This window comes from Phodopus roborovskii, unplaced genomic scaffold, assembly GCF_943737965.1.
Source record: "Phodopus roborovskii unplaced genomic scaffold, PHOROB, whole genome shotgun sequence".
NCBI lineage: Eukaryota > Metazoa > Chordata > Mammalia > Rodentia > Cricetidae > Phodopus > Phodopus roborovskii.
Window position 1 is genome coordinate 133,305 of NW_026125545.1, and position 23,835 is coordinate 157,139.

The following is a 23,835-nucleotide window of genomic DNA, read 5'->3' on the forward strand; positions in this document are numbered from 1 at the left end:
TCTATGACTATGTTTTTCTATTTCGGTAAAAGTTTCAGGGTGCCTTTTAATGTTGTGGTTTTTCCCCTACTGTATGGGGGGGATGAAACCAGGACCTTTCATGGCTAAGATCCTACAGAGCTCTGTCTCTATCCCCAGCCTTAGGGGAAATTACAAATAAATTTTTAATGGGAAAAATTAGATTATTCCATAAAATAGTTCTCTTACATTCATTTTTCTTTCTCTGTTCTTAGAGATGCATTTGCTTATGTTCAAGAAAGGAGATTTTGTATTAATCCTAATGCTGGATTTGTTCACCAACTCCAGGTAATGAACTTGTATGTCCACTGTCTTTAAGGTTTAAAAAAGGTCTGTGCATCTTAGGTATAGAATTTACTTTGTAAATACTTGATATTACTATAATCTGACTAAACTGATGATTATTCCAATTTGTATCTTTACTTGAATGGTTTTTTGGTTTTGGTTTGAGTTTTTTAGAGATAAGTTCTCTCTAATATGTATTTCTGACTGTCCTCAAACTCAGATCTGCCTGCCATGTACCACTGCACCCAGCCCTTAAAAGTATCATTCATTCCTTCCTTCCTTCCTTCCTTCCTTCCTTCCTTCCTTCCTTCCTTCCCTCCCTCCCAACCTCCCTCCCTCCCTCCTCTCTCTCCCTTCCTCCTTCCCTCCCTCCCTTCCTTTCCTTTCATTTATTATATATACATAGTGTTCTGCCTGCACGCCAGAAGAGGGCACCAGATCTAATTACATGTGATTGTGAGCCACCATGTGATTGCTGGGAATTGAATAGCAAGTACTCATAACCTCTGAGCCATCTCTCCAGCTTCTAAAAGTATTTTTTTCTTAAACTATCTCTGGTGGCTCTTGTCTGTAATCCCAAAACTCAAGATTAAGGCAGAAAGATTGTCATGAATTCTAGGCAAGCCTGGGCTGCAATTGTAGTTCCAAGAAAATGGGTTAAACATACATTGTTAAATATAAGATAGAGGATCCCCACCAAAAAGAAAACAGAAGATAAAGCTGATATACTTAGCATGTAGTTACTACCTTTAATTTTGAAGTTTGCTGGACGGTAAAATTGGGGGGAAGGGATCACCACATTTTCTACCTTATATAATATTACTTTGATTTTATTTATTTAAATTGACTTATAGGAGGAAAGAATACATTTGCAATGTGTGAGATCAGAGGACAATTTGGTTCTTTGCTTATAAGCATCCCAACCTACTAAGCCATCTCCTCAGTCCTCCTGGGTAGCTCTGGCTGTTCCTCGAACCCATCTGTAAACCAGAGATCCACCTGCCTCTGCATTCCAAGAACTGGGATTAAAGGCTTGCGCCACCACTACCTGGTGTGGTGTGTCTCAGGTCTTGCTGAGCTTGACACCTATAGTATAAGTTTCTTTGTTTTGTTTTTTCCTTGTATGAAAACATTTGTTTTACAGCATATTTTTGTACTTGAAAAAGTAGGATATGAGAAACGAAACAAAATCAAAATTTAGCAATATGTACAAATCAGATGCAAAGTAAGTCCTTTTAATACTATATTTTCAAGAAACCAAGTATGGTGTTCCATGCAATAAACCTATTTAGGAAACAGAGACAGGAGGATCACTGCAGGTTCAAAGTCAGCCTGATCTACATAGTAAGTCCAAGCCATCCAGGACTGTATAACAAGACTTTCTGAATGAATGAATGAATGAATGAATGAATGAATGAATGAATGAATGAATGAAAGAAAGAAAGAAAGAAAGAAATATAGAAATTAAACATATTTAAATAAATGTGTTAACAAGATATCTTGAACATATTTTTGGAATACACAGTCATTGGTCACAGAAAGTTTACATGCATAATGGGCGGCATATATGATGGTGGTCCCATAAGACTGAATGTATCTTATTACATAATGCCCTTGGGAATAACCATATCATTTTGGTGCAGGTGTTACTCTTGATGATTTTTTTGTTTATTTGTTTGTTTTGTTTTTTTTCTATATAGCAAGTATGTGCCTGGTGCCCTTGGATGCCATGGGACTGGGTTACAGGTGGCTGTGAGCCACATCATTGGTGCTAAGAACTGAACCTCAGGTCCTCTGAGAGAACAGGTAGTTCTCCTAATCGCTGAGCCGTCACTCAGCCCCCACAAGTCGTTACTCTGGTTTGTGGTGATGCTGTAGAAACCTTCCTGCCATAGCTGACACTCAGGGGGAAGGGTGCTTTCTTATGAGAAGATCATTCTGGCTAATATCTTCAATGAAGACTAGAGAAAATTGAGGGCAGCTGCCAGAAGCAAGCAGACCAGTTTAAAGGATAGAGAAATCAAGAGAGAACACTGGGGGCTGGGAGATGTTAAGTGAGTAAAGGCACTTGCCACCTGACAGTCCAAGTGTAAGGACATGACTCTGATCCCTGGAATCCCTGTAAAGTAAAGATAAAAGAGAACCAGCTCCATATTTTTGTATCCTTTCTTCCATTTGTGTGCTGTAGCAAGCATGCCCCCATGTGCACATACATACAAACAAGAATAACATGAAAAAGACTGGTTTAAACAAAAGTGGTAGCAGAAGGGAAAGAGATCAAGTATAGGGTTTATTTGAAAGCATTGCTAGCTGGCAGAACTTGATACTTGATGGATACAGGTTCTGAGTGGTGGGGATGAAGATGAATCTGCCATTTGATTGAACAACTCCAAGACAGTCATCATTGTTATAGAGGAAGGAGGAAGGAAGATGAAGGAAGGCCAGTCTTTACTCAGTGGCACAGTGGAAGCCAGCCAGGATTCTTTGAAATTATGCCTGTAAAACAAACAAAACAGCCATTTTAAAAGCAGGAAGTGCAGCATTCAGGCATGTAGGGGATGAGTAAATAAAGCCAGCAAAGGAGATGGCTAGTGATATAGCAAGGACATCCAGGTGGCCTAGTTTCAGAGATGTTAGGTAAAGACTGGAAAGGGAAGGAGTGATCCCCTATTTCAAAGCATTTGTAGTCCCTGTGGGGTGGGGAAGATAATCAAAATTGCAGTTTGTTCAGGAAAAACTGGGCAAAGAGAATTTTGTTTTTGATTCTTAGAACCACGTAATAAGATTACATGTTTAAGTTTTAGGTCCCTCTGTCTTTGTACTACTATAGAATTAGACCATTATCCTAATGCCCCAGAAGATGCATTCTGTCTGGCAGTGAGCTATTGAAAATACTTAATTTCTCTCTCTCTCTTTTTTTTTTTTTTTTTTTTTTTTTTTTGTTTTGTTTTGTTTTGTTTTGTTTTTTGTTTTGTTTTTTCAAAATGGGGTTTCTCTGTGGTTTGAAGGCTGTCCTGGAACTAGCACTTGTAGACCAGGCTGGTCTCGAACTCCGCCTGCCTCTGCCTCCTGAGGCTGGGATTAAAGGCATGTGCCACCACCGCCTGGCAGAAATACTTAATTTCTAATTATCAGTAACTGACAAGTTACCAGATAAGAACTATGAATCTTCAGTCCTTTTGTGAAAATATGGTACTAGCCCTTTGGCTGTAAACATTAGTCATTGTTTTAGGTATTTAAGAATATAAATATGTATATGAACTAACTGAAAATTTTATTTATTTATTTTATTTTTTAGGAATATGAAGCCATCTACTTAGCAAAATTAACAATACAGATGATGTCTCCACTCCAGATAGAAAGGTCCTTATCTGTTCATTCTGGTACCACAGGTAAGGGTGTTTTCTTTTGGAAAATTGAAAAGAAAGGAAATGGTGGGGGAAGGAGAAAAGAAGCATATGTTATACATTACATGTACTACTGAGAAACTTAGAATAAACTAGTTTAAACTGGGCTCGAGGGATGGCTCAGCAGTTAAGAGCACTGACTGCTCGTCCAGAGGTCCTGAGTTCAATTTCCCAGCAATCACATTGTGGCTCACAAACACCTATAATGAGATATGGTTCCCTCTTCTCATACGCAGGCATACTGTATACATAATAAGTAAATAAATAAATCTTTTTTTAAAAAAAAAAAAAAAGAACTTTACAAAAGGGTAAGCTGTCTAATGTACCTCTGACGTGTATAAACTATAATGCATAGCCAGTTATGGTAGCCATTTAAATATCACAAATCTACTCTTTAATTTTTCAGTTTGTTAAATTGTTTAACTGTTATAAAGATTAAAATAAATAGGCTGGGCGATGGTGGTACAAGCCTTTAATCCCAGCACTTGGGAAGCAGAGGCAGGTGGATCTCTGTGCATTTGAGGGCAGCCTGGTCTACAGAGTTAGTTCCATCCAGGACAGTTAGGGCCTGTCTTGAAAAACCAAATAAATAAATACAGTCTGGATAATTTGGATGACACTAAAAGTGTGGTTGCTAGGTGTGGTGGCATATGCCTATAATCCCTTACTGGATGATGGAGGCAGGAAGATACCTTGTCTCAGAACAAAATGGGAAAAAAAATGATTGTTACATAAAACTATATTTCAAATTCAACAGTGTAACTAATTTGAAATACCTCAATCTTTCACTACTACTATTTTGAGTTTTTGTTGTTGTTTTTAAGCGTTATTTTTATTTTATGTGTAGGAATCTTTTGCCTGTATCTATGTACCTACATGTACCATGTGCATGCCTGATTTCTGAAGAGATCAGAAGGTTGGCAGCAGATATGCCTGGAATTGGAATTATGTATAAGTTGGTATAAGCCACCAAGTAAATAATAGGAACCATACCTAGGTCTTCTGCAAGAGCAGTCAGTATTCTTAACTGCTGAGCCATCCCTCCCACTCAGTGATTGTTTTGAGATTGGGTCTCACTGTGTAGCACTGGCTGTCACAGGACTCGTTATGTACACTAGGCTGACCTGAAACTTACCTGGTAAAATGGCTCAGAGGATTAAAGTGTTTGGTACTGAACCTGACAACCTGTCTGGTCTCCTGGAACTACGTGGTATAGGAGTGAACTGCCTCTACCTTCCAAGTGCTGGAATTAAATGTGTGTGCCACCATATTCAACTACTTATTTCCTAGTTAACAGTCTAGGCAAACTCTCAAATTTTCATCTTCTTTTCCAAGTTCTTGCTGCTCATTTTTAACAGTTCTTGAAAGGTTAGAACAGGTTACATGCATATTGTTGAGCTGGCATTTAAGCACAAGTCCAGAACACACCATTCAGGCCAGACGATTATTTCTTGGGTTTAGCTTCCCAGATATCTTTGACTCTTTAACCTTGACCCTCTCTCTAGTCACTGTTTTTCTCTAGTCACTGTTTTAAATAAACACTATACTGTTTGCCAGAATCTTTAAAGCACACTTCCTTTTAAATGGTACTTTAAACAAAGGCTAGTTAGAGCAACAAGAGCCTCTTGACGAGATTATCCTGGTATATTTTGTACATTGTCATCAAGTTTATTTTCTTACTTGTTTTTGTTTTACCAAAAACTTCATTGATTATTCTTATAGAAGTGTATACCGGGAAATACAAAATGAGCATGCCAGCTTAAGAGAACCCTGTGGTTCTCAAGTAGAACAACAGATAGCAAAGGTTACCATATGTAGAAAAAGCCCTTCTGACTTTTCAGTTTGTATTTCATTGCTTCTCTTTGTGTCTACACTCCACAAAACTAAATGGATAGTCTTCTGCCGTGTTTTTCTTACTATAATGCATATGATTCATCTTCCCTATTCTTAAACATAACTTAGATGCTGTCTCAAATGAGGTAGGGTTAGGGCACTCTTCTCCATCCACCAGTTACTGGGGTAGTGTATGACTGTGCCTATATTTGGCCTTGGGGGATTTCTTTACACTGTTTCTCTCTACTTTTACTGTTGGTACTATACTTACATCTATATTATTCTTCTAGTGAAGCAGTAACTTGGTTAGAATTAGCAATCTAAATTATGTTGTGAGTTAGAACAATTCTAAATCTACAGCCAAGCTGTCGCTAGTCAGAGCACAGGCAACTGCCAGTTTAACTGTTCTTCAGGTTCCCCTCCCTAAGTCCCCTTTCTGAATGTAAGTAACTACAGGCACGTAGAGATAATTGTGATTTTTTTTGTAGAGTTGACTCTGGTGTAGGGAACAATTCAGATCTCTTTATCTGCTATATACTTTCCTTGATAAAGCTACAGCTTTAGCAGAAAAATATTTTCAGCTGTTTGTTCTTCATCATAACAGGATCTGTGTGAACAGAAAAACTATATTTAAAAATCATACAAACACTCACCTACTAGATGTGGTGTTCTATGACATGTTTATGTTGCCTAAAAAGCATAAAGTTGGTGGTAACCAGATTTAGTGTACCACTGACTCTTGAAGTTTTACTTTTCATGCTATTTGAAAACTGTTTATTATGTGCAGTACCTAAGACATTGTTACCAAAGTAACTTTACTTCATGATGCAACATAAAGAATTTATTGTAGTGTTTGCTGTGAATTCAACATGAAATTTTCATGACATATATAACATATCAGTTAGTTGAAGAACATATTTTTGCTGCCTGTAGTATTTCAACATGAATTCATGTGAGCTTTCACTTTTATATCAATGACCTTTAGGTAGTTTGAAGAGAACACATGAAGAAGAGGATGATTTTGGAAACATGCAAGTGGCAACTGCACAGAATGGCTGACACCTCTGAGAACTATTACATGGATATGAATTTCTATTTGGAAAGGAGAAAATCCTACTGATAATGATGTAAAGTGGGAAAAACACAAATAGTTTCTTTTCAATTATATGTTGCTTCCAGACATGTTTCTCTGCAACTTGTTGAGCAACACTTTAAGATGTTGGACTTCTACAGTAGATGGCGCTGATGGGTAATGGGTTTACTTAAAAAAAAAAAAAAACAAAAAAAACTATGGTTTTATTGTAAACCAAGAATTTTGGACTTGCAAAGAGGTATTATTGCAATAATGCACTTTTCATACTTGAAGTTTATTTGTATGATATAAAGTTATTACTTTAAGTAAAATGCAAGTTAGGGGGATTTGTTTATAAATTTTGGATAATTTATAACAGATTTCCTAATGTTTCCTAAAAACTCATTTTGTGTTATATATATTACACTTAAAGTCATTTTACAGTTGAGTTTTCTGATGGAGACTCTTACTAGAAACATTAACAAAATGTAGAACTCTTTCACATTTTTAATACAGTTCAGTAACTTAACCATTTTATTTTTTTTTAACTTATTAGTCCTTTAGTTTTAAATCATGACTTTAGCCAACTATCCTACTTTACTAATTTAATCCAATTAATACTTCCTTCCCCATTGCTTTCCTTATTCTAAACAAGAAAAAAAGTTGTAATGATCAAAGAGGTCTTACTTCCTAGAACTAGATACTCAAAAAATAATAGTGTTATATTTCCACCAGTCTTTTCTTTTTGCTGTTTGTGTAAGTCAGATGTTGACTTGGTCTTTTCAGAGTTGCCTAGCCCTTTTTATCTTTGTCCAGAACAGTTCAAAGTAGACCCTTTTAAGAAACCAAACCAATGTAGCACTGTTTCTTCAATATGAAACCCCCAAAAGAAAAGTGCCTTGTATCAAACAACAATTAAATCCTCATGACCTCTAAATTAGTACATAAGGCAGTGAAAGCTATTAACATTTTCTGTAATTTTTGTTTTTAAACCATAAATTAAACTGAGTCTGTGAAGCTTGAAGAATGTAAATTATTTGGAATGAGACATTTACTTCTTCATTTCACGTTGTCTTGCTTCTGTGAGGTGGTTCAGCTGACAGCTTTGCTTTGAAGATCCATTGGATAAAGCAATTTGCGGGTGGCTTCAGGGTATTGTAAATTACCATTTAAACTTGTTCTTAAATTAGTTCAAATTTACCCCATAATTTGCATTTGCAAAGTCACTTTATGGCTCTTTGGTTTTCCATGTTTTTATCTGTATGTATAGAAGTTGTTCTACAAAAAATACTTTGCTATTTTAAGTGTGATGTGCAGAAGAGTGTTTTTAACTTTTTGTATTTGATGACTTTAGGGTAGCACAAATACAGCTCCTTTATAGTTCACATTTTTCAGTCCCCTCTTGAGGTGCTTTACTGTTGGGAATGTTTCTTGTACATTTCCAGGGTACCATGAGGCACTGTGTGAGGTAGCATGTTATACTCAATTACTTGCTTTGCACTCCACATTATGGCATAATAGTACAGAGAGGGCTCTTTGTCCTGCACAGTGAAGCCTAAATATAAACCAGAATTACTGTTAACTTGAGTTAATTCCTCTTCAGATTTCGAATCCCATCTCCTACCTTTCCACCCTAAAGCCAGCATTGTGACCCACTATTCTATTGTGTCACTGGTGTGGTGGGCTAATGGAGTAAAGATTACATTGGGTGTTCAAAAATTCCTGTATACACATCATCACTGGACAGGTCAACAAAGATCTCTCTTGCAGTCAACTCATAATCTATGACTATGATCAAAAATTGTGCTTAATCTCCACAAATAATTTTTCAAAGTGACACATTTGAAATTTTTTTAAGTTTCATAAAATTACATACTCTTTAGGAGTCTGGCCAAAAATATAAAGTAGGTTGATAGTCATTTGTAACTGGTAATTTTCGATTTTTCTAATCAGTCATTTTTATGTTCTCACATAAAGTGCCTATCTAGCATGATATACTGGAGACAGTCTCAGACACTAGGGACTACCATCATGTTGAGCACAGATGATGTGAACGGATAAGGTTTGTTCTTTCATAAGAAGCCTGCAAGTTTCTTTTTTTCCACTGTATTTACTAAGTAGCTGACTTAGGTTCCATTCCCAGTGATGTTTTATATCAGTCAGCTATGGTAAACTTAACCAATCATGTCTTATTCTCTAAAGAAATGGAATGATACATGAATATCCACCCAGCTTCAACATTAAACATGTAACCTGGGTTCAGAATTAAAAGTAAATTTTTATCAAAACATGGGGAACTTCATTACTTCCCGTTTTGAAACAGATTCTGAAAATTTTGGAGTGGGGGGATCTGTCTTCTCTTAGTTTTAACTAGTTCATGTTAATTTCTTGTCTACTAGGTATTGACTTGTACCAACAGTGATAGGAATGTTCAAGTGTGATAACTTTGCTACCAACTTTCAACCACTTGTAGAGCAGAATATTCATTTGCAGGGTGTGTGGTTGTGCTTAATCTGAGTCTAGAAGTAATGTCAGAAAATGCTAAGCATGTCCTTTGTAAGAAAACATACAGTTCCTAATTGTTTCATTACTATGGTAATTCAGATTAATTAGAAGTATTTAAGTGCAATCTTGAATTATGAAGTTGAGGTGTATATATTAGGATCTCAACTTGATGTAAAGTAAATGAGCAGTTACCTGATGAATTTTTTTTTAAATAACTGGTTTAATCTATAATCCTAAAGCATAGCTTCACTTCAGTATGTATGTTATCTTTGTCCATTCAACAACACTCCAATAAGAGATAGGAAATAACTGAGACTTCCTCAAGGATTTTATTTATTTTTTTAATTAGGAAAATAAGTTTCTAGAGTCTTGAGTGATAGATATTCTTTGTCTTTCCCATTCATGGCAGCTTAAAAAAAAAAAAAAAAATCACTCAAATTATTCAGGTTTACATGTTAAGCTCTCTCAGAGGGAGCTACCATACCTCACAGTTTTCTCAATCAGTAACATGATACTGACATGTAATTGCAATTTACTATGCAGCAAAAAATGATTCAAGAAAAATAACATACAGTGTCTGTTTACCTGTGTATAGACAATTGCTTACGTTACTCTGCTTTTAACATTTGTACTCAGACAAAATGCTTCTGTATGTATAGGAATGTCGCAGATGCAAGATGCTGCTAGCCTGGGCACAAAGTATTAAAATTATTTTGTGAAGACTGGTGGTTGTATTAAAACTGTTGTGCCATTGTACCTCAACAAATGATTGAGAAGCTCATTCATACTCCTTATACCTCAGAACTTCTTTGTCTTCTGGATAAAAGTAATTCAGCTTTACTCCCACAGATTAGGAAGGATGAATGAATATTTAATATACAACTGTTTCTGTAAAGGGGGATTTAAAAGACCTCAAAACTCCATGGGATTATTGAAATACTTACCTAGAAGTTTTATCCCAGAGTTTAATGGTAAAAAATAAAGTACTGAGCTTTCCCTTTTGGGGGGGTTTATTTAGCATGGGTAAAATTTAATGAAGCCCTGTTATGGTTACAGTATTCTGAAGACAAAACTGTTATTTTCACTAGTGACAGGTCACTTAGTTCACTGAACTAAACTGTCAGAAATAAAGGTTGTCATTATGCAATAAAAGTTTCTATTTTGGGAAGTCAATCTAATAATTAGAGGGGTAGTCCAAGCCAACTGAAGTAAGTAACCCCAAAAATAACATAAAACTAGGCTGTTATGAGCCATGTCTTGACCTAAAAGATTCAAGGTGTATCTTCTACTACATTGTGAGTTCCAGCTAGCCTTGGGTTACAGGTCACCCTGTCTCTCTCTCAACAAACAAAAACACAAGACAAGATTCTAACATGAGAGACTAGTCATATAAACAAGTTTAATGTAGTAACATGGAATGCAAAAGATCAGAACCATTGTTAACAAATAATTCTACTTTAAAAAAATCATTAAAATAAATAAAACAGAACAATGATCAGAGTAATAGTACCATTATAATCACATTGAATAGAAAAGCTACTGTTGTTTAAGGATGTAACAAAGGTAGTACCACACATTTTGTGACTCAGATGCCCATAATAAGGAAACCAGGGTAAAAGTACCTCCACTGAGAGCTGCTCACTCACTGATGAGAAGAACCCTGGGTCTATAGGTCTGCCCGTGGATAATTCTAACATCATTTGACAAATGAGACAGACGGTCAGTGTAGTGTCTGCACAGAACTATACAAACACTTAGTAAAATAGTTATTTAAACTGTTGTGCCTTGTCACATTTTCATTTCTTTTGTTTCTTTAAAAGACTGTCCACATTGTGTGCAGTATAAGGTCAACAGTGTTTAGATGTGCAAATATCTATCTGGTTATAACAATGGATGTGTCCAACTCCCTGTAATATGAGAAATGGTGCAACCTTGTCTAGACGTATGAGACAAAAATAATTTTATGTGATAAGAAACAGCCTTATTCAATATATATACATATATTTAAAAATGAGCACAGAGCAGACTCTTTACTGCTCATACTCTTGACTACTAAGAAATGAAGACAAACTTTAGAAAAATACAATGCAAGAAAAGATTCAAGTTGAAAATATATTCCTTTGGTTAAAAATCATCCCCTTTAGGATCGTTTGTAGTCTTAACTCAGAGCGAGTCCCAGCAGCCACAGGCATGCTTGTGTGTCACTACACTTGCATACTACATTGGTTTTCCAGTCTACAGCAACAAAAATGAACAGTAAAGCCTTGGATCATTGTCTTGGTGGGGGTCTTTACTTTAAGAACCTCTGACACATGTAATTTTCTTCAGACACTGTATAACCAAACTTTCGGTAGAAGCCAACATTTTGTGGTAGACATTCAAGGGTGATCTTGTAACAGTTCAGCTTCTTGCTTAGCAAAGTGAGAGTTGATAATAACCTAAAATTATGAAAAGAGAAGTATGGGAGACAGTATAATCAAAATGGGCCTTGATGATACAGATTAGTGTTGTATACAAATAAAACTAGTTTTTATTCAGTATTCCTTTATTCAAATTATTAAGTTGATAAGCATTACTGAAACATTTTTATTTTGTTTCAAACACAGTCCCCAGCCTATTAATAACTAACTGGGCCTACACCTCTTTATTATAAGAGGAAGGGCGGGAGTGCGCCCATTAGTAGAGGTCAGGACAATTCTGTATAGTTTTTTCTTGTAGATGCTCTGGGAATCAAACTCAGGCTTACACTGCAAGTTAGCCTTTCACCCATCTTACCAGCCTCTAACCTTTTTTTTTTTTTTTTTTTTTTTTTTTTTTTTTAATTGTAAGAATTTATATATGAGGGGCTGGAGAAATGATTTTCCAGAGGACTGGGGTTCAATTCCCAGTACTCATATATAGCTACTAACTGTATCTCCACTTCCAGGTAATTTGTGCCCTCTTTTGGCTTCCTGGCCTCCAAAGGCACCAGACATGCATGCAGACAAAACACCTATATGCATAAAATTTAAAAAGAATTCACACACAGGGCTAGAGAGCTGGCTTTGCATTAAGTTAAGAACACTGTCTGCTCTTGAGTCTGACTCCTGATTTAATTTCCAGCACCCACAACAAAGTGACTCACAATCATCTGTAACTTCTGTCTCAGGGCATCTGATGCTGCCTACTGGCTTCTGGGGCACCAGGAACACAAGTGGTGCACAGATCAAAAAGAATTCATGTATGAAAGCCGGCCGTTGGTGGTGCATGCCTTTATTCCCAGCACTCGGGAGGCAGAGGCAGGCGGATCTCTGTGTTTGAGATCAGCCTGGTCTACAAGAGCTAGTTCCAGGACAGCCTCCAAAGCCACAGAAAAAGCATGTATGAGCCTAGGTATAGTGAGTGACACATTCATAATCCCATTATTTAAGAGGCTGAAGCAAGAGGATTGCTTTTAAGTTCAGGCCAGGTCAAATGAACTACACAGCATGTTTGAAACAAGCATAGGCTCAGAGTAAGACTTAGTTTTAAAAATACCAAGGGCTGAGAAAGCAATGATGGAGTGCTTGCCAAGCAAGTGTGAAGGTCTAGGTTCACTCCTCAATACTGGGTTTGGGGAACACAGCCAAAAGTTTTTTCTTTTTCTTTTTGGCTGTGTTCCCCAAACAAAAATACTAATGACTGTCTGTCTAATTATGAAAACATGGCCCAAATCATTTTTATGAAAGGCCTCTAGCTGGCTATGGTGACACACCTACACCAGAGTACCCAAGAAGGTAGAAGCAGGAGGGTCTGGAATTGAAGGTCATCCACTATATTTACACAAGACCTTTAGTCAAGACAAACCCAAAGTATCTTTGTTTCAGAGCCTGGGGATGTAGCTCAGTGATAGGTTTGCTTGAATTCCCAGCAAATACTGTAAGGCTGCAAGTGAGGTATCTTTGTTCTAAGTCTACTCCAACTAAACACTTCCCATGTTCACATAAAATGGGTAAGTAATAACTGTATTCTTGAGACAGTCTCATATAGCTGTCACTGGCCTGGAACTGGCCTTGTAGACTGGGTTAACTCACAGAGATAAGCCTGCCTCTGCCTCCTGTGAGCTGGGATTAAAGGCAACCATGTCCAGCTTTTCTCTAATCATTTAAAAAGCTATTTTTTAATGAAAATATTGGATCAGATAACAAGATTAGTCTGAATAATATGTGGATGTTGTATCATTTAGAAACAATCTTACAAAGCCCAAGGAATCAAAATGCTGGGTGGTGGTAGTTCCAAAAGCAGCCTGGTCTACAGAGTGGGTTTCAGGACAGCCAGGGCTACACAGAGAAACCTGTTCCAAAAAAACTAAAATCATTATTTAACTGAGGTTAAAACACCAAAGGTGCTGAGGGGGTTTCCCCTGTTGTGTGTACATTTAAACAGCTCTTGTCACATAGCCCAGGCTGGCCTTGAACTTGATGTGATCTTCCTGACTCAGCTTCCTGTGTGCCAGTTTTATAGTAGATACCACGATCACATCCAGCTGCATCTTTGAATAAGCAATCCTTTATCATTTTTTGGAGGGGGGAAGCTTCCTATCCTAAAGATTTTAGGCATGACTAGTTAAATGGATTCATATAGTCAAGTATTCCAAATACCTAGAATACTGACACATACTTTTATTGAGCAGACTCATGAAAACTCAGATTATATTTAAATGCAAGTTCTGCTTATAACCTGGCAATAAACCTATACAGATTTTAATCTGACAGAGGTGCTGGGTACTCAGTGTAACTTGCTCAAGTCTGAAATGCTAGTATTAAAAGCTAAAGAGGTTACTTTTCATAAGGCAAGCTTGTTCTCCATTACTCCAGAGGCTGCGTTTGAGATCAGCCTGGTCTACAAGGCAAGTTAGCCAGGGCTACACAGAGTAACCTGTCTCAAAAAATAAAATGGTGTGGAGGGGTGCTGCTAGTAACTTAACTCAGTGGTAGAACAGTTTCATTACTCGTTACTCTTGGTAAATGGAATAGGTTTTCAGTTCTCTAACTCTGGGGTAAAACAATAATTTTTCATTAAATTTAGTTTAAGATATAGAGTGAGAATGAGTTCAGAGTAAACAAAGGTCAGAAATAAGTTAATCAGGAAAACCTTACGAAATAAGTTTCTTGGCAAGAGAGACCAAACTGGGCAGGCTGTCCAGTTTGCCAGGGTTCCGTGTGCTTACTCACAGTTTGCCGAGCTGCTTCCCTCTGCAATCATCACTAACAACCACGTCTTCTACTCTCCCTCTCTGCAGAAAATCACAGTGGACAGAATGAGCTTCCAGCCTCTTATCCACTAAGCCAGCCAGTAACAATTACAATTACAGTCTTCCTCATGGAGGAAATAAAGCCAACTGTGCCTCAATCATTTTTTAGCTCTATCCCCAGCCCTTGCTCATCACCACAATGTAACCTTGGACATACAGTATTCCAACTTGCTGCTTAATAACAGTTTACCAATTTCAAGTGCAGAAACAAAAACTTGTAACCTACAGAGTGCCATTTATTTACTTATTTATTTATGGTTTTGAGAGGTGCAAGGTTTCTCTGTGCAGCCCTGGCTGTCCTGGAACTCACTTTGTAGACCAGGCTGGCCTTGAACTCAGAGATTCACCAGCTTCTGCCTCCCACATGCTGCTGGGACTAAAGGTGTGTGCCACCACACCTGGCCAGAGTACATTTCTAAATGTTCTTTTTTTCCTACATTCAGAGAGTGAGCACATGTGCGTGCTTGCGTGTGTGTATCTGTGGAGGTCAGATTACAATTTATAGTAGTTTTTTTCCTTCATCCATGCAGGTCCCTGATAGGAACTTGGATGGTTAGGCTAGGTGGCGAGCACTTTTACCCCTTGAGCCATCTCTATCTGATTTTCATTGGATTGTAACTTAGAAACTTCAGAAAAGTGTCTTCTGCTGAGGAATTCCAGCAATGGAAAATCATGGGAAAACTGGTTTTGCTAATGAAGATGATTTCATTAGAGATAGATCATCAGTAAGTACACTTTACTCATAAGCATTGATGTGAACACTTACCTTAGCACATGAGTGGATAAATTTATGTTCTATTATCAGAGTTGCTGTAGCAACAATTTCTCCTAAGGTCACATCTTCCACAACTGTGACATAGTAATCCCCAGACTTCTTCATATGCTCAAAAGATTCTGTGGAAATGTCAAAAAAAGTATTAGGTGGTAGACATTCTGTTTTATTAAATTCAAGTAAAGCACCAGGCTTTGTAGACAAAGGGCATCCCCCACCAAGGCTTGTCTGACATCATTTGAGTATTAAAGCTATTTTGCCACTTTTTTTTTTAAAGATTTATTCATCTATATAGTTTTTTGCCTGCATGTATTCTGCACATCAGCAGAGAGCACCAGATCTCATTATATATTATATATAATATATTATATATTGTGAGCCACCATATTGTTGCTGGGAATTGAACTCAGGACCACTGGAAGAGCAGCCAGTACACTTAACCTCTGAACCATCTCTCCAGCCCCCATTTTTTTTTTTTTAAAGACAAAGCATTCATTCATTTATTGAGACAAGATGTCACTATGTCACTCTGGCTATTTTAAAACTCAACTACATATAATAGACTGGCCTTGAACTCAAAGAGATCTGGCTGCCTCTGCCTCCTGACTCTAGGATTAAAAGTGTGCATGCCACTACACCTGACTAGCTTAAACTTCTAAAGCTACTATGTTACTGAAATATCAAGGAGTTAAAATACCAACAATCAGCACTGAGTGGTCCACACTTTTAAAGTCATCTGTTGTTACTTCATGGAGATGTAACCTAGAGGGAAAGCTTGTCCCTATGCCCAGAAACACACACACACACACAATCTGTTAGTAAAGTAAGACTCAGAGACCTTTTAGATGAGCAACACTATACTGCAGATAAATTGTACATGTTGCCATTTTTGTGATTAATTAAAATGTCAATATCCACCAATTTAATTTATACTCATTTAAAACTTAACACTCAAAGAACAAAACTGCAGGTTTTTACAAGAGCCTATAATATCCACGATCCATAGTCTTGATTTCAAAATATTTGACAAAACAGTTTTTCCAATGTTTCATGATTACATATTTATTCTTTTAGAAACAGGACCTTTGTTTGCTTTGAAAGCACGTTACAAAGATGACACAGATACATCCCCACTTAAGCAGTTTTTCCAAAGTTATACAACAAATAGAAGCAATGCTACATTCCTGAAAATAATGTTTAGCACTTTATATTACTGGAAAAGCTACAATTTTCATCTAATCTGATATATGTGCAAACCCAGGAGTTTAAAAGCCAAGTTCTGTAGCTCTCAGATACTGTTTATTTTCTAAGTTTCACTCTATACAGGTCTGAAGTAGGGGAAAAAAAAATCAATGAAGGAGAGTAAACAATTGTGGAGACAGATCTTCACTCAGCCTGATTGGAGAAATTACCTACTAAAGGAAGTTCAGAGGTAGAAAATGGGAACAGGCTGTTAGAACATTGCATAAAGAAGGAAGGTTCCAGCTCTCCCTGCCAATGATTAACTGTGATCTTGGGAATGACTGGTTCTCTCTGGGAACCTATTTTCTCTTGTCTCAAAGCAGGAAGGGGATTGTTAGACTAACTCTAAGACACCTGCCAGGCCAGCCTTAAAATCTAATCTAAAAGTAACAATAACAAAAATTTAAACTTAATTAAGAACAAAAGGAGAGTAGGAACATAAACTTTTGTTTTTTTAATTTGGTAATGAAATTTCTGTGTTTAACATAACCAACCATACAGGAGATAACTACAATAAAAGGACAGTAACTCTTTTTATTGCCCTCCAGTAATTACCAAATTATTGTACAAACATCTGGATTCCACAAGTGAGGATGGCTAGTTCCTAACTTGCACCTCTTTGAATGAGTGGGCACTGAACAGTTCTAACCAGTTATTCAGACAAGGTACCCTGTGTACTTACTCATGAACTGCTCGGGGCTGACTACACCAGTCTCTGTCAACTGACCCAGTACCTTAAAAAAGCCTAGTTCAAGTCAGGAGAAAAGCAAAAGATTAAAATAGAAAAAGAAGCAAAATGTTCACTGAATAGATTCAAAGAAATTACTTTTTCAAATCATGTTTCCATTATAATCTTTAATCACGTTTTTGTTAATTAAACATGCAAATTTCCAACGTTCTGTTGTATGCATTTATTGTACATAGTACTGTATTACATGAGGACATTTTCATACAAGTATCTATTGCATTATTTTAAAATTTTAAATTGTAACTTATTCTTTTTATAATCAGAATAGCAAATGACAGCCTCCAACAATATTTGTCTGCATAAGATTTTAGAATAATGCAGACCTTAATATTAGTAACTGCAGAACCAGCACATACTTTGTTCTTACTATTTAAATTTTATGTAAGGGATACTGCATTTTCCTAAATACTTAAAAGTATAAGATACTCACCTCCACTGAATATCATTTGCAAGCTAAAGTGTAACTAATATAACACTGTTGGGACAACTTTATAAATTTCTAATTTTACTAATGTTAATGCAGCTGGAGCATAATGGCGCAAGCCTTTAATCCCAGCACTTGGGAGACTGAGGTAGGCACATCTCTGTGAGTTCCAGGCTAGCCTGATCTACAAAGCTACACAGAGAAATCCTGTCTCAAAAACAAACAACAAAAACTAATGATAATGCTAAAAGTACATTTAGAACTCTGAGTCTTAATTTTTCTATATGCAGTAATTCCAACCAAATTTACTTCCTTCAAATACCTAAGAAGAAAACAGTGATGTAAAATGTTGATTTTTCATTACCAAAGTTTCAGAAATTATTCTGGATAATTTAGATAGTGGCCTAGATAAAAACCCCTTTAATTTCAAGGAATGTTATTTCTGCCTATCTGCTTCTTGGGGAAAACTCTGCCATGTGTTTATACATTATAACTTTATTTTGTTTTTGAGACATCCTTTTGGAAGGAATACTAGTGTACTGCATTTTAAATAATCACAGTGATCTATCTGGCCTCCATGATACACACCTTTACAACTGAGTGCTCCAGTTATTTTAAGAACAAAATCCTCAAGAGGTGCTCTAAGTTACCATCATGCTTATGAAAAAAGAAAGCATCGGTTTCAGGGGCTTTCACAAACTACAGTTAGGCCCATACCTTTATTCAAGTCAGCAGTACAGAGAGGCCTCAAAACCAGGCCTTCTCCAGGATTCGTTGGAGAAATGGCTGGAGAAAACGTGGCTGTATTCTGACTCCAGTCCACTTCTTTGAGCAGACTTGGGTCAAACATAGGCGTTTCATCAGGTTTCATCTTTCCAGTAAAATTTCAAATGTTAAGAGGGTCTATTAGTAAAGAAAAAGTATGCTTGATGAAAAAGTTAATTTCATCATATAAACAGATTCTATGACATTATATGAGCTATTTTACTTAGCTACCTAGAATCTACTACAACTGTGAACATGTAGGAAAAACAATTTTGCTATCAGATGAAAAATGGCTTGAAATTAAGAGTGAAATTAAGAAGTTAAACAAAAACTCGATTTTCCCAAAAGTCACTGAAGACATTTTATCCTTGTGGGCTAGTATCACTAGTGCAGTGGCTCTCAAAATGTGGGTAATGACCACTATGAGAGTCAAATGACCCTTGGGGGGGGTAGGCGGCACATACCGAATATTCTGCATACCAGAGGTTTACATTAATAATTTTATGGCTGGGAGTCACCACAACATGGAGAACTATATAAAAGGGTTGCACACAATATTAGGAAGGTGACAGCCACTTCACTAGTGCAACACTGACATCTTGTAGATGCTGTACAATGATAATCTTGCATTTTACTGGTAGGCTCAGAAATCATTTGGTATCCCTGTCACTAAAGACTCACTTGAGCATATAAATGTGGCTTATTTTATATGAACCATGAACAGTTGGGAAATTATTCAAATTACTTTATTATTCTTTCAGTCACAGCAGTATTTGTCCTTAGTCGTGACTGATACTGAGTATCTGCATGTTTTCTGACAAGTTTCCTAAAAGCCTGTTAGCTATTTCTAAACAGTGTAAGAATAACCAGTGGTTTCTGTTTATTTCTTTATGCTGTGCAACAGATATAGTTGTGCATGCTTGTAATCCCAGAACTCCTGGCACCGAATGAAGACGTGTTTTAGGCCAGCCTGGGTACCTTGTGGAATACTGTCTCAAAATGCACATATGACCAATGTGATATGAGACCATCTCAAAAAAAGTTTATGAAGCCATAATAAATTTTAACCAGGTAATAGTATCAGTTTCCTGAACATTTCTTTTAACTAGATGGTCCTGTTCTGTGAATAATCATAAAAATATGTAATAATAATTTGGTGAGTACTTTTTACTTGATAATTCTTTAGCAAGCAATAAAGATGTATCCTGATTTATCACCAGTATAAAATAAACAGACCAGGAAGTAGACAGAAACTTGGGCCAGCAGGAATAAATAGGCAACAAATGGCTTCACAGGTGCCAACATGGAGACTACCCAGTTTAAGGCTTGCTATTTCTATCAGTGAGCTCTGCATTCAATTCTGCACATTACCAAAGGTTATGTCACTGACTCTGCTAGGCAGAAGGGTATCACACCTCTAACTATGAGGCACTGCTGAATCCCTAGACTCTATTGTTGTACAAGAGGTAGAACAGTGCTTGGAATCTCTATTTTGGAAATGAGAATTTCAGACTAATCAAAAGCATATAAAAGTATTCTGGACAGAAATAAGAACCCACTGTCCAGTCACAAAAAAATGACTAATGTTTTAACAAGCTATTTACTATACAGAGGCAGCTACATATGGGTTCACCTGAACTCTCTTCAACAAGTAAAATCCTGGTGGAACTCAGGGAAGGGGAGGATGCTGGGAAAGGGAAGACATGATGTGACTGACACCAGATCCCCAAAGGATTATAAAAAAACTAAGTCATCAATAATTGATTTCCAAAAGAAATGCCTTAAAGCCTTAAAGGCTCCCAGAAAAAGCTACACAATCACTAAACCATATAGCTGAGGCTCAGTCATAAAGTAAAACCTGAAGCTCCCAGGTAACTGAACAAACACATGGAGATTTTTTTTTTTTTTTTTTTTTTTTTTTGTTTTTGTTTTTCAAGACAGGGTTTCTTTGTATTGCTTTGGACCCAGTCCTGGAACTTGCAACTTGCTTTGCAGACCAGGCTGGCCTTGAGCTCACAAAGATTCACTTGCCTCTGCCTCCCAAGTGCTGGGATTAAAGGTGTGACCCACCAACGCCCAGCACACATGGAGATTCTTAGGGAGTGGGCCTGCCAAGGGAAAGCATGCAAGCTATGCCCTTATCCACATGGCCCCACTCGGCAGTTCTCCCCCTGCCTCCCTTTACCCTTTGCCAAGCTAGTTTACCACCCAAGTTGAAAAGGCCATGTTAGATAAGCCATCCTCCTGGCAAAGGTCAGCTCAAGGATCTAGCAGAAATAGTCAACTTGTGATTGGCGGCAAGGTAAATTTCTAGCCACATCCCACTTCAGCCACCCATGTCCAAAGTCAGTGGGTGAGAAAGCACTTTATGAGGAAGCAGCATAAATAATGAAGAAAGAACTAAACAAACAATACAATCATTGCTTTCTAGGAAGAGGGATCTATCATGTAGCTTAGGTTGCCCGCCCACTCTTTGTTGTCTGTGTGCATATGTGTAAGCATGGTTGCATGTGTGTTGGGTAAATGTGCACATGTATGCCTGTGAGTGTGGAGGCCCAAGGTTGACATGAGGTTCCTCCTCGATCTCTGTTCACTTTATATACTGAAACCAGTTCTCTTCCCAAACCCTGAACTCACTTTTTAGGCTAGTATAAATAGCCAGTTTATTTCAAAGGATTTCTGTCTCCTGAATCTGCCATTACAAGCCTACTACTTCTTTACATGGGTCCTGGCAATCAGTCAAAGAACTCTGGTCCTAAATCTTGCACTGCAAATGATTTGCCTCTCAGCCACCTCCCCAGCCTACCTCCAACTCTTGATTCTGTTTCCATGTTCCCCGCACTGATATTACAGGAGTATCCCACCATATTGGACTTCTTAAGCAACTTTATATTAGTTTCTAGCACCCATTACTAAATAGTCCAGTTAAACACAAAAGAGCTGATTAGTAGTCAAACTTCTTTTAAAACAGGAAAAAGCCTATCTTCCTAGTCATAAAGATATGATTTATGATGCTGACAGAGGTCATGCCTCATTACAATCTAATAAAGTTCGGGGAGGTGGCATACACTTGTGATCTAGTGCCAGGGAGGCTGGGGCATGAACACTGGGAGTTCAAGGCCAACAGGGCTATCACAGTGACGCCTGTCTCAAAAAAACAACACACATGCAAATTAAGGAAATTGGAGTAAACATGGAAAATTCTTTTTAAAGTTGGTTTTAAGATATCCCCATACCCACCCTACACCCAGAGGGGCCAATTTAAAGGTAGCTCTGAGTACATAAAACCTTCATTCTTTGCCTAGCAGTAATGGTGCAGGACTTTAAATCTCAGCACACAGGAAGCAGAGACAGGTGGATCTCTGTGAGTTCAAGGCCAACCTAACCTACAGAGTGAGTGCCAGGATAGGCCCAAAGCTACATAGAGAAACACTGTCTCAAAAAACCCAAAACAAAATAAATTAAATAAATAAATAAATAACCTCCATTTTTTTAGCACTTAAAGGCTCATCACCAGCCACTAAAGTTTGGTTAAATGAATACAAATATATAAAATGTAAACGCTAATTAAATGCTAACTCGAAGCACTTTCCCCAACCTGCTGTGCTTTACTGCTAAATTAGCATTCATTTATAAGGCATGAGTATTACCTTGGCCCTAGTCCGGTAAATTTCTGGTCAATGAATAACGTTAGGGTCTCATCTAGCAATCATATTTCACAAAGTCGCAAAGATAGCCGCATTGCCACGAGTAACAACACAAAAGCCATACACCAAACTTCATTTATAATTGCACAGAGGGGTTACTTTTTTCCCAGTTGAGTATTTTTTTTAAAGACAATATCAAGTTTGGCTTCCCAGCCTCTGCATGAGATTGGATACAAACAGGGAGCAGCTGCTTCCAGGAAAACAAAAGGGAGCAACAAGTACTGAACACTGAAGACCAAGATTTACAAATTTCTAAACATGATATACAGCCATATCAAAATGTCTGTGGTAGATGTCAAGATGGTAGATAGCTCTCAAGTATCTTCAATGCATGAAGTGTTTCATGTTAATGTATTTGATCTACATCATCTTTTTTTTCTTAATCTCCAATTAACCTAGTTGGTTAGTTAGAGCACAAAGTTCACAAGATCAGCCTAAAAGTCGTGAAATGTATCATCAAGCGAGTGGCCTGTGATGAGGGTCCTCTCTCCCATTGGGCTCTACCGCAGAAAACTCAACAGATAACAATCTTTGCTTCACGGTATTTGTTTCTACCACACTAAGCCTGCCTTAAAATGTCAATCTCCTGAGACCCATTCTTGGATTAATTATAGGTTAATTGTCAAAACAAAACGAATCCCCGTTTACCTTTACAAGAACAAATTTTGTGTTAGCCTTACATAAACATTAGTTCCTACACACAATAGAAATCACAGTGTTTTTAGGGGTCCAAGTCCCAGGTCCCCCACAGTCTACGCAGGTGGGGTTCTTGAAAGCCGGAGCGTGTCCTCAGCCGCTCTCACCGTTGGACAGGTAAAGGGGAACCCAGGGTTAGCGCCCTTTCAGAGCTACGGCAGCAGACAGGGTGAGGACTGTCCCCAAGTCCCATGCCATGGTCCCTAGGCCCTCCAGGACTCTGCCCGACCGGATCGCGGGTACCATGCTTAGCGCCAGGCTCCTGGGCAGGGGCATCCCGATCTCCTCGGTCTGCAGCCCCAAGGCCGTCCCAAGCCTGCCATTCCTCCCGTCCCAGCCCCGGGTCGCCTCACCGCACCAGAGCGATCCACGCTCCCCTCCAGGCACGTCAGTCTCCCGGCCAGTCACAGCGCCGCATCCGGATCCGGCTGCAGAGTCAGCCCCACCCCCACCCCCACCCTCATCCCCACCCCCGTACCCCCGGGCCTCAGCCGGAACGGCTGGGCAAAACGTGGCGGGACCAACGCCTCCGCCCTGCCCCGCCCTCACGCACCAGCTGCGCACGCGGAGGCCGCGCCACGCACACCACTCAGGGACTCGGGGGCGGGGCGGGGCTCTGAGGCGCAACGAAGGTCGATGGGGGCGGGGCTCCGGAGACGGGGCGGGGCTCCGCGGTCTCCTAGGCGACTCTGTGCTGCTAGGACCCGAGCAAGGCTTGCGTCACCAGTTTACCTTCCAGGAGCGCCCCTTGCTCGCTGTGCCCTTGTGCCACTTGTCACTCTCACTCCTTATCTAAAAATAAATTCCTAGGCGTATAAGCAGCGCATTGAGATGACCACTGTGGTTCCTCTGATCCTCGGAGCCCTCAGGCTCCTGCCTCATTGCTCCCCTCTGTCTTCTCCCCTCACATGAAGTCCATTAACCAGGATTTAGGCTCACTGAGGATCACAGCCCCTGATTCCCAAATGTCTGAGACATGGCTCCTGTCTTTTAGAAACTTGAATTGGGGGCCACTCATCCTACCACGTCTGGACTTTTGTTTTTTTTTTTTTTTTTTTTTTTTTTTTTTTTTTGACAAGGTCTCTACAT

The 23,835-nt window shown here is 38.4% G+C and overlaps 2 protein-coding genes across 4 annotated transcripts in view; one reads left to right on the forward strand and one right to left on the reverse strand.

The window, feature by feature from the left end:
• The window catches only part of Styx (serine/threonine/tyrosine interacting protein), a 32,272-nt gene extending 22,430 nt beyond the window's left edge, over window positions 1-9,842 (forward strand). The window contains exons 9-11 of the mRNA XM_051177049.1: window positions 234-306; window positions 3,602-3,695; window positions 6,529-9,842. Coding sequence (XP_051033006.1) covers window positions 234-306; window positions 3,602-3,695; window positions 6,529-6,602 — 241 coding nt within the window. The 3' untranslated portion in view covers window positions 6,603-9,842. The remainder of the gene's footprint in view (window positions 1-233; window positions 307-3,601; window positions 3,696-6,528) is intronic.
• Window positions 9,843-10,502: 660 nt separating this feature from the next.
• Gnpnat1 (glucosamine-phosphate N-acetyltransferase 1) lies at window positions 10,503-23,328 on the reverse strand. 3 transcript variants are annotated; one of them, XM_051177053.1, is made up of 6 exons: window positions 23,300-23,328; window positions 18,296-18,481; window positions 17,089-17,151; window positions 15,159-15,286; window positions 14,313-14,374; window positions 10,503-11,558 (listed from the first exon to the last, which is right to left on the reverse strand). In XM_051177053.1, the coding sequence occupies exons 2-6, from the start codon at window positions 18,447-18,449 to the stop codon at window positions 11,411-11,413; spliced, it is 555 nt and encodes a 184-aa protein (XP_051033010.1). In that variant the 5' UTR covers window positions 18,450-18,481; window positions 23,300-23,328; the 3' UTR covers window positions 10,503-11,410. The 3 variants fall into 3 exon arrangements, with proteins under 3 accessions (XP_051033010.1, XP_051033009.1, XP_051033008.1); XM_051177052.1 differs by lacking the exon at window positions 23,300-23,328 and adding an exon at window positions 23,105-23,214; XM_051177051.1 differs by lacking the exon at window positions 23,300-23,328 and adding an exon at window positions 23,100-23,200.
• Window positions 23,329-23,835: the final 507 nt, after the last annotated feature.